This window comes from Rhinoraja longicauda, chromosome 24, assembly GCF_053455715.1.
Source record: "Rhinoraja longicauda isolate Sanriku21f chromosome 24, sRhiLon1.1, whole genome shotgun sequence".
Taxonomy (NCBI): Eukaryota; Metazoa; Chordata; class Chondrichthyes; order Rajiformes; family Arhynchobatidae; genus Rhinoraja; species Rhinoraja longicauda.
This window is the reverse complement of record NC_135976.1, coordinates 19394262-19405222: the sequence shown is the minus strand read 5'-3', so window position 1 is coordinate 19405222 and position 10961 is coordinate 19394262. Positions and strand designations below refer to the sequence as shown.

General features: G+C 44.9%; 1 protein-coding gene across 2 annotated transcripts in view; it reads left to right on the top strand.

The window, feature by feature from the left end:
• Nucleotides 1–910: 910 nt before the first annotated feature.
• LOC144605458 (LHFPL tetraspan subfamily member 5 protein-like) overlaps nt 911–10961 on the top strand; it is a 50350-nt gene continuing 40299 nt past the window's right edge. For both annotated transcript variants that reach the window (XM_078420742.1, XM_078420741.1), the window contains exon 1: nt 911–1481. In XM_078420742.1, the coding sequence (XP_078276868.1) occupies nt 1067–1481 (415 nt within the window). In that variant the 5' untranslated portion in view covers nt 911–1066. The remainder of the gene's footprint in view (nt 1482–10961) is intronic.

The following is a 10961-nucleotide window of genomic DNA, read 5'->3' as shown; positions in this document are numbered from 1 at the left end:
ACGATGCTCACAATTATAGAGTGATAGAGTTATACAGAATGGAAACAGGCCCTTCGGCTCAACCTGTCCATGTCTACCAAGATGGCCCATCTAAGCTGGTCCTATTTGCCCATGTTTGTCCAATGTTTAAGAAACATTTAGACAGATACATGGATAGGACATGATTAGAGGGATATGGGTCAAACGCGGGCAGGTGGCACTGGTGTAGACATGTTGGTCACTGTGGGCAAGTTGGGCCGAAGTGCCTGTTTCCACGCTCTATGGCAAATAAATGTTTTGATCGATTGTTTTCAAACAAATTCTTCGCCTATCTCTGCAGCTGCATCAAGTGGGTGAAGACTTTGTGAAATCGAGTTGTTGCGCCTTTAAAGAGTTCTGCCCTGGGAGGTGCTTGTGCGCGTCAACCCGCCGCCACCAGAAAACTTCTCAGGACGAGCCGCTGTCCGCGGTGCTGAAACTCTCCGCTCGCCTCCACCCCTCCGCCTCTCCACCCCTCCACCCCTCCGCCCCTCCACCCCTCCGCCTCTCCGCCTCTCCACACCTCCGCCTCTCCACCCCTCCACCTCTCCACCCCTCCGTCCCTCCACCCATCCGCCTCTCCGCCTCTCCACCTCTCCACCCCTCCGCCTCTCCACCCCTCCACCTCTCCACCCCTCCGCCTCTCCACCTCTCCACCCCTCCGCCTCTCCACCCCTCCACCCCTCCACCTCTCCGATCGCCTCCACCCCTCCGCCTCTCCACCCCTCCGCCTCTCCACCCCTCCATCCCTCCGCCCCTCCGCCTCTCCACCCTTCCGCCCCTCCGCCTCTCCACCCCTCCGCCCCTCCGCCTCTCCACCCCTCCGCCCCTCCACTTCAGCACCCGCACCTCCACCGGTGCCGGACCGACGCCGCTGAACGCAGGCTGAGTTACGCCAACATTTAACCGGGCACCGTTCAGGTATTCAGAAGCAGTTTCGTCTCCTTAGCAACATGAGTCTAGGCAAAGCTCAGAGAGCATCTTAGGTGACGGATCTCAGCCACAGCAGAGCGGAGCCCGGGCTGAGAGGGTGCTGATAGCCGCGAGCATGGGGGACAAGATGCTTCCAGCCCAGGAGGCTGCTAAGATCTATCACACCAACTACGTGAGGAATTCCAGAGCCATAGGTGTCCTCTGGGCGATCTTCACCATTTGCTTTGCCATCATCACCGTGGTCATCTTCATCCAACCGTACTGGATCGGGGACAGTATCAACACCCCTCAGGCCGGCTACTTCGGCCTCTTCCATTACTGCATCGGTAACGGACTCACCCGGGAGCTCATCTGCAAAGGAAGTGCCCTGGATTTCGGCTCCATCCCCTCGGGAGCTTTCAAAACTGCTATGTTCTTCGTGGGCATCTCCATGCTGCTCATCATCGGTTGCCTCGTCTGCTTCAGCCTCTTTTTCTTTTGCAACTCAGCCACTGTTTACAAAGTCTGCGCTTGGATGCAACTTGCTTCAGGTGAGTGAGTCCCCGCTGCTCGGCTGCCGACTGCACCTCAGCTCGGTGCCTCCAACAGCACTCCCGCCTAACACGCCTTCTTAAAATACAATTTAAAAACCACGAGTTGCAACGTTTCCCAGTTCATACTTTGCCTCGGAATTACTGTGTCCACTTTACTAACTCGGCTTTGGCGTTAGCGGTGATCTGTCCACTTGATCATTTACCCACAATCTTCCCCATTCATCGTATTGCAATCTAATGATCTATTTCTAAATGATCTCATGTCTATCGCTGTGAGCATTTTTTTCCACATAGAGGGTGGCGGATGTACTGGGCGAGCTGCCACGGAAGGTAGTTGAGGCAGGTGCTATCACAACGTTTAAAAGACATTCAGGCAAGCGCATGATAAAAAAGGTTTAGAGGGATATGGGCCAGACGAGGGCAGGTGGGATGAGTATAGATGGGGCATCTTGGTCAGCATGGAGGTCGGGTCGAAGAGCCTATTTCTATGCTGTTTCTATGGCTCTAGCACTATATGTTTGTTCCAGGTTATGTTGATTCAGGGCAGTAAACGGATTCAATAATAATCTATCCAAAGATTATTGTTGGGGTGACGTTTTGGGTATGTAGTACACCCGTCTCTCAGCACTCTATTCTCCAGACTGAGTAACTGATCACCACCAAAATTCACAGCCTCACTTCCCATAGTAACTCTGCAGCACTAGTGTGGCACTGTGGCACAGCGGTAGACCTGCTGCCTTACAGCATCAGGGACCCGGGTTGCATCCTGACTACGGGTGCTGTCTCCGGGGAGTTTTCACGTTCACTCTGTGACCGCGTGGGTTTTCTTCGGTTGCTCCTGTTTCCTCCCACACTCCAAAGTCGGACAGGTTTGTAGGTTAATTGTAAAATGTTCCTTGTGTGTAGGATTGTGCTAATGTAGGGAGCGATCGCTGGTCCATGCAGACTTGGTGGGCCGAAGGGCCTGTTTCCATGCTGTATCTCTAAAGTCTAAAGTGTTTTGTGATGTTCATCTGGGTTCTGTAGGTGATATGTGGGTGTGAGACACACCTTTTCAATCATAAAACAAAGCTCTCCAGTTAATACCTCAGCTATTCCAGTGGCTGCACTGTCTTGGGCACAACTTTTCATGATGTTCCCTCAGCACTGAGTACTTCATCTTTCAAAGCTAACACAGAAGGTACCTGGTATACTAAAAGTGTAAGGAAAATGATGCTGTGCAGTCTTCAGCTAAGCAGGATATAAAGTGCTGGAGTAATTCAGCGAGTCAGGAAATCAGTCCTATATCCACAGATGCAGCCTGACCCGCTAAGTTACTCCAGCAGTCTCTGTCCTTTTTTGCAAACCAGCATCTGCGATAAATTCCTTGTTTCTTCAACTAAACTAGTGTGAACGGGTAGGAAGGAGCTGCAGATGCTGGCTTACACCGACCATCAATCACCCATTCACACTAGTTCTGTTATCCCAATTTTGCATCCACTCCTTGCAGGGGAAATTCCACAGATGCCCATTAACCCTCACACCTTTGGGACGTGGGAGGAAACAGGAGTTCCTCTCACAATCTCACAAGCTCACAGGGAAAAGGTGCAAACTCCCTGCAGACAGCACCCGAGGTCTAATTAGGTTCTAATCTTTCATGTTCTAATTTCCTTCATTCTTCTGGTTAAATTCCTAAGTGCACATCCACCTGTTATTTGGTTATCCATTAAATGAATGATTGAAGGCATTAAATTATTTTCAATTTGAATAAAATCTGAGAGACAACCAAATTCTGGGGCTTTTCATGCAAATACTAGTTAAACATATCTATTAGATGCTGTATCTACAGTTTATACCTGCCAATTTTATTCCAATGGAAAGTAATTTACTGTAAATCATGGATGTACAAAGTGAATGGTCACTGCAGATTTCTTGACCAGCTAGCAATAAAGCATCATCAGAACGGTAGACCCAATCATGAACAGCAACAGGTAATACTTTCCCTTTTCTTATTTCCCTGCCTCTTCCTCATGCCCCACCTGGGCTAACACCCATTTCACCCCTTCCACCCATATTCCTTCATCTGGCTTCACAATTTGTCCCTCTTCTATCCTTATCTCTCACCTATCTTTTAATCTCTGACCTTTGTCCACCCATCTGCTTATCAATGCCTCCCTCCCCAGCAAATTATTTCATATCCCTAACCAGTTCCCTTTTGAATCTGGCTCCTTTGTAACACCATCCTGTGTATACAGACACTACACAAAAAAGGTATCAAAAAAATTCTGGTGTGATATCCAGTCTTGGTTGCCATATTTTAGGAAAGATGACACAATGGGCTGATAGGTGTTTGGTGTTATAAATATTTGGACACAATCCAAGGCAAAGTCCAGCAATGAGTGTTATGTTTACCTACCGGATATTGCGTGATGTTTGTCAGCACCTTTATAAAAGCACTCTAAATGTAAATGGTAGCTATTACAGTTATGCCTTTCAGTAATAACTCCACAACTGCAACTTCAGATTGCAGACATATTTCAGATGATGTTGCATCTACTTAGTTCCTTGTGAGTAAACTTACAACTGGCTTGTTAAACCTTATTTCAGAAGTGAATGTCTGTGCATATTTGAAGGTTTTTTTTTGCAGATCTCAGAAGTTTCTTCTCCAAGATATGGATGGTTTTATAGAGTCATACAGCATGGAAAAAGCCCCTTTGGTCCAATTTTCCCATGCTGCCCAAGATGCCCAACTCTGCTCATTCCACCTGCCTGCATTGGCCCATATTGCTCTAAACCTTTCCTATTCATGTACCTGTCCAAATGTTTTTTTAAATGTTATTTTACCTGCCTCAACTACCTCCTCTGGCAGGTTGTCCCATATACCCACCACTCTTTGTGTAAAAGATGGTCCATGTGTTCCTCTTAAACTTTCCCCTCTCATCTTAAACCTAAGTCCTTTGGTTCTTGATTCCCCGACCTTGATGGTAAAAGACTATGAGCATTCACCTTATCTATATTCCACATTATGTTATACATCTCTCTAAGCACCCCTCAGCCTCCTGCACTCCGTGGAATAAAGTCATAGCCTGCCCAACCCCTCCCTGTAGCTCTTGAGTCCTGGCAGTATCAATGTAAATGTTCAGTATCGGTTAGCTCAGTGATGCTTCCCTTGTACCTGAATTGGAAGGGTTTGCTTCACTCACTGATCCAGAGCTTCAGCATGGTGACATGGAGCTGATTGTGCACTGAACCATCAGGGGCAGCACCTTGTGCACTGATTGTGGACTGCACCATGAGGAGTAGCACCTTCCTGATGAGATGTTCGGACACCTTAATTCAGAAGTGAATGTCTGGGCATTTTTGAAGTTTTGTTTTGCAGGTCTCGGGAGCTTAGCTTTAAGGTTAGTGGGGCAAAGTTTAAAGGAGATGTGCATTCAACTTTCCTACAGTGAGGGTGCTGAGTGCCTGGAATGTGTTGTCGGGGATGGTGGTTGAAGCAGATACTATAGTGGCATTTAATAGACTTTTGGATAGGCACTTTGATATGCAGGGAATGGAGGGATGTGGATTACGTGCAGACAGAGGAGACTAGTTTAACTTAGCATCATGTTCAGCACAGACATCGTAGACCAAAGAGACTATCCTTGTGCTGTACTGTCCTCTGTTCAATGTTCGATGTTCTATGTCACCACTCCACACTCAGGTTGTGCTGTTCCCTGACACTGTTTAAAGAAAAGTCTAGTGCCTATAATGTGCAGGCAAAAAGTGTTACCTCAAACATCACCAACATAATAGGAGAATCTTTAACACGGTAGAACTGGTTGTTCCCGAAAGGTTGGGCTCAGCAATGCTTATTTTAAAATTGTGTCATTTTTTGAAAGTGTTTCTTCGCTATGAAGTGCTCAGAAGCACTCGGCAGAATGCAGGAAGCAAAGTTAGATCCCAGCGTCCATATTGGAATCTGCAGTCACTCAAATTTAATTTAGCATGGAAACAGGCCCTTCGGCCCACTGACCCCACGCCAACCATCGATTACCCGTTCACACTAGTTCGATCTTATCTCCACTTTCTCATCCACTCCCGACATACTAGGGGCAATTTACAGAGGCCAACTGACCTACAAACCCGCACATTTTTGGAATGTCCGCAAAGTCACAGAGAGAATGTGCAAGTTCCGTACAGACAACAACCAAGGTCAGGATCGAACCCGGGTCCCTGATGCTGTGAGGCAGCAGCTCTACCTGCTGCACCACTGTGCCGCCCTATATTTAGCAATAAGATATGGTAATCAAATAAGAACATGACTATAGGCTATGGAACTGTCTCTTTTTATCCAACTCTCCCACGCAATAGAACATCATATTAACTTTAATTTACAAGGCTATAAAAAGGACTTCAATTATTTCATAGCAATTACACCAATTTAAAAGTGTTTAAGAAATGATTGGATTTGTGCGTTTCTGGTTATATGCTGCTCCTTATTACCAATCTTCACTTTCAATAACATAAAAGCAGAAGTGGAGGGTTTTCTCTTTATTGAACCATCTTTAACCATTTCACCTCATCAAGCCATGACTGATCTGAATGTGAGTCATCCAACACAAAGCCCAGAGCTGGAAACATTTTACATTGCAAAATTAAATATCCCTTTCCTCATTAAGTACAAAGCAGTAAAAATAATGGATCCATGTCCCGACACAAATCCAGAACAAATGTTATTCTGCTTAGAGAAACAAAGAGCTGCAGGTGCGGGTTTACAATAAAAAAGATGCAAAGTGCTGGAGTAACTCAGCAGGTCAGGCAGAATCTCTGGAGAACATGGATAGGTGACGTTTCAGGTTGGGACATTTCTTCAGACTGATTATAGCGAGGGGGTTGGGGGGTGGGAAGAAAGTTGGGCGAGAGGTGGGGCAGACAAAGACTAATGAGTGATAGGTGGATACAAGGGAGGGGGTGCTTTGATAGGCAGATGGGTGAACCAAGGCCAGTAATGAAAAGACTAAAGGTGACAAAAAGGATTGAAGAGGTTCATATTGTGAAGCCAGAGAAAGGAATGTAGATGGAAGGGGACGGGGCAGGGCGAAATGGGTGTGTCCAGAGAGGGTGCTGGAAAGAGAAGGGGGAAAAGGGGGTGGAGGTGGCGGTGTTAGGTTAGTTACCGAAAATTGGAGAATTCAATTGGAGAATTGTAGTTTGCTTTATTCGTTTAAAATTTAAGCGGCAATCTTATTTCTGTTTTAATCCCTTTCGTTGCTCCTTTTTTTCTCAGCCCAACTTTGCCTGAAAAATGTTCTTTCCTGGTGTCTCTCCACAGCCTTGCCTTCCTGATCAATGCGTTAGGGATTATACTGCGTGTTGATTACTCATCTCAAGAATGACTCATGACGTGCATTCGCCCAAAGTTCCCTTTTCCTTTTGGGGCCCTGGGTGTCATATCACCTAGTTATATCAGAAATATACACGGTAGAAATTTGGTGCTTATTTTATGCGGTAGACATGTTATATACAGTGAAGTGTGCAAATAATACTGCATTGCATCTCAGAGCAAAATACTGCAGATGTGGAAAATCTGAAATAAAAGCAATGCTGGAAGCAGTCAGCAAGAGAGTCAAGAGTCAAAAGTGTTTTATTGTCATATGTCCCAGATAGAACAATGAAATTCTTACTCGTAGCAGCACAACAGAATATGTAAACATAGTACACTGTAAACAATATAATAAATGCGAAAAAAAGTTCAGTGTGTGTATGTACACGCACACATACATAATATAAAATACAAACAAACAATAATAGTGCAATAATAACAATAATAGTCTATGCAGTTCAGAGCTTATTTGAGGTTGTAGTGTTTAATAGCCTAATGGCTGAAGGGAAGAACCTGGACATTACAGTTTTCAGGCTCCTGTACCTTCTTCCTGATGGCATGGGTGAAATGAGTGTGTGCCCAGGGTGGTGTGGTTCACCGATGATGCTGGCTGCCTTTTTGAGGCAGTGACTCTGATAAATCCCTTTGATTTACCGGCGGTCAGTCAGCATGGTAAGGAGAGGTATAGAGCTCGCATTACAGGCCGATCATCCTTCATCAGCGTCTGCAATTCATCCAGAGACGTCAGGAAAGTGGGGAAAACTGGCATGAAAAATGTTGCTCTAAAACCAGACCGCACAATCAGTTCTTCCAGTGATAAATGGTGACATAAGGAACTGCAGATGCTGGAGTCATTAACAAAACACAAAGTGCTGGAGGAACTCAGTGGGTCAGGTAGGCAGGTGATGACATTTTTTCAGAGAAGGGCTCCAACCTGAAATATCATCTGACCTTTCCCTCCACAGATGCTGCCTGACCCGCTGAGTTCCTCCAACACTTTGTGTTGTGCTTTTAGGAATACCCCACCAGAATCATTGCATTACAGTTAACCAATATATATATATATATATATATATCTATGGTTATTTTACTTTATCACTAAAGAAGTCCATGTTGTCAGTGTACATAATTCTCCATCCTATAATTTATTGTGGGCAGACTGATTGCCGCGCAGAATGTTGCTGCTGGCAATGGAGGGTAGATACAGATATTTACAGCATCTTTATATCTAAAGCGTCTTTAACAGCATTGAATAAAGCATCCTCACATCTGATAAAGTCAAACGTAACAAGACAGGAGCTTTGACTGTAATCTATATTTCGGATACAGATTACAGTAGCAACAGTGAACAAGTAGCCATTGGGATCTTTGAGATTGAAACCCTGGTGTGGAAATATCAACATGGCAGTATGCCAGGAAATTGCCTCCATTTGTTCAGCAAGTTACTTGGTTTATGAATAAAGCTAATCACCATTGCCCACACTGCCATTACACTGCCCTAGAGCATAGAACAATACAGCTCGGTCCACAATGTCTATGCTGAACAGCAGTGAGTTCCCCCAATCCTCCTTCCCCAGTAGCAAGATGGAATTGCCTCCATAAACATAGAATGACAGAGGCACCCAGCATGGAAACAGCCCCTTCAGCCTACGTCGTCACTGCCGACCAAGGTCCTCATCTACGCTAGTCCCATGTAGCTGTGTTTGGCCAAATATCTCTCTAAACCTTTCCTATCCATGTACCTATTCAAATGATGTTTAAATGGTGTTACAGTATCTTCCTCAATTACCTCTTCTGGCAGCTGGTTCCATATACCCACCATCCACACCCAAACAGTACATTAGTTCAACTTCTTCAATGAGTTTTGGTGCAGTTCAACTATTTCGACCTGCAAATTCCACGGACATTTTGTCTTCAATTTACTCAGCACTTGCTGGAACAAAAGAACAACGCCGGGTAAGCCGGAAAGATTGCAGAGAGGTTTTACGTGGATGTTGCCTGGACTTGAGGGCCTGAGATATAGGGAGAGGTTGGACAGGCTGGGAATTTATTTCTTGGTGCGCAGGAGACTGAGGGGGTGATCTTACATAGGTGTACAAGATCAAGGAAAGGGTGAATGCGCAGTCGGGTAACTGAATCAAGAAGCAGAGGACATAGGTTTAAGGTGAGTGGGGCAACATTTTCACACAGAGGGTGGTGAGTATATGGAACAAGCTGCCACAGGAGGTAGTTGAGGCAGGTACTATAACATTTGGACAGCTACATGTACAGAAAAAGTATAGAGGGATATGGGCCAAACACGGTCAAATGGAACTTAGCTGAGATGGGCATCTTGGTTGGCATGGATAGGTTGGACTGTATGGCTATGATTCTGTGACTCCTTGTCTCTTTGACTGGGTTATAGCAGATATTTCACAACCATTTGTAATTTACTCATTGCAAACATAGAAACATAGAAACATAGGTGCTGGAGGAGGCCATTTGGCCCTTTGAGCCAGCACTGCCATTCATTGTGATCATGGCTGCTCATCTATAATCAGTAACCTGTGCCTGCCTTCTCCCCATATCCCTTGATTCCACTAGACCCTAGAGCTCTACCTAACTCTCTTTTAAATTCATCCAGTGAATTTGCCTCCACTGCCTTCTGTGGCAGAGAATTCCACAAATTCACAACTCTCTGGGTGAAAAAGTTACTTCTCACCTCAGTTTTAAATGGCCTCCCATTAAATGGCCAATGGCAAGTGAGATAACAAATGTCACTGCGGGAAGAAAATACTGTTCAGACACAATTGCATCTTTTGGAAAAGTGCACAGAGCTGCATATACAATAAATTACTTTGCTGAACAGTGGCTGTTGATGCAAAACCAGCTACCATTATGCTCAGCACCCTACACATAATGAAGCATTGGTTGACTGTTTTGGGTGGAGAGGTGGGCAGTTGATACCACAGAGTCAAGCCTTTGCACATCAGTGAGATTTCCTTTCACCGCTCTGTACTTAAAGCTTCAAGAAATAATGCCGGCTTTCATAGCTCACAGAAAAGCCAGCGTTAAACGTAGATAATTGTGATTCTTAAATTAGTTCAAAACAAAATACTGCAGATTCTGGAAATATGAAATTAAAGAAAGAGCAGGAACTTATTTCCAACGTTTCCTGTTATTATTTTAAATTCCCTGTAAGGGTATGTCATAAGCAAACAATGGCTGATGATTAGAAAATGACAGTAGACACACCAAAGTGACAACTGATAGTGGTAATTCTCTGTGACAGCCAGACTGTAAAGATTATTTAATAATAGTTGTGTGCCTGGTGGTTGGCAATTTCAATTTGTTAGTTTAATTTAGTTTAGGGATACAGCAGGGAAACAGGCCCACTGAGTCCATGCCAACCGGCGATCCTCATATAGTAGCACTATCCTACGCACCAGGGACAATTTATATATTTTTACCAAAGCCAATTAACCTACAAACCTGTACGTCTTTGGAGTGTGGGAAGAAACTCGAGCACCCGGATAAAACACATACCCATGGGGAGAACGGACAAACTCCATAGCTCGATAGTCAGGATTGAACACGGGCCTCTGGCGCTGTAAGGCAGCAACTCTACCACTTTGCTGCCCCATGGTATTAGATTATAGATGATTAGATTAGCGAGGATCTGTTTGGCTGCATGATCACAATCCCGGGGCTTGGTCCTGAGCAACGTTAAAAAGTTACACGGTTGGTAAAGAGACAGAAAAAAACTCTCAGTGAACACAGTCTGTTCTTTCTCTGGACACGAGTCCCACACAAATGTGCAGAGCGATGGTATCTGATGTTCACCCTCGTGAAAGATCTTCTGATGTCATGCTCGGAGACTGAGATCACTGTGTTGTCGGGAACTGTGTGGGCTCATGAAGATACAGCTTTGTTCTCTTGATGGTTCCCTTGTAATTATTTCTCTATAAATCAAAATTTTACAAAAATCCAATATGATCTTGTCTCTGTCAGGATTTGATTGGATGTCAATGTAGATATTTAAAATTTGTGGATGCTCCAGTTTTCTCCCACACTCCAAAGACGTGCAGCTTTATAGGTTAATTGGCTTCTGTAAAAAAGTGTTAAGTGTCCCTAGTGTGTAGGATAGTGTTAGT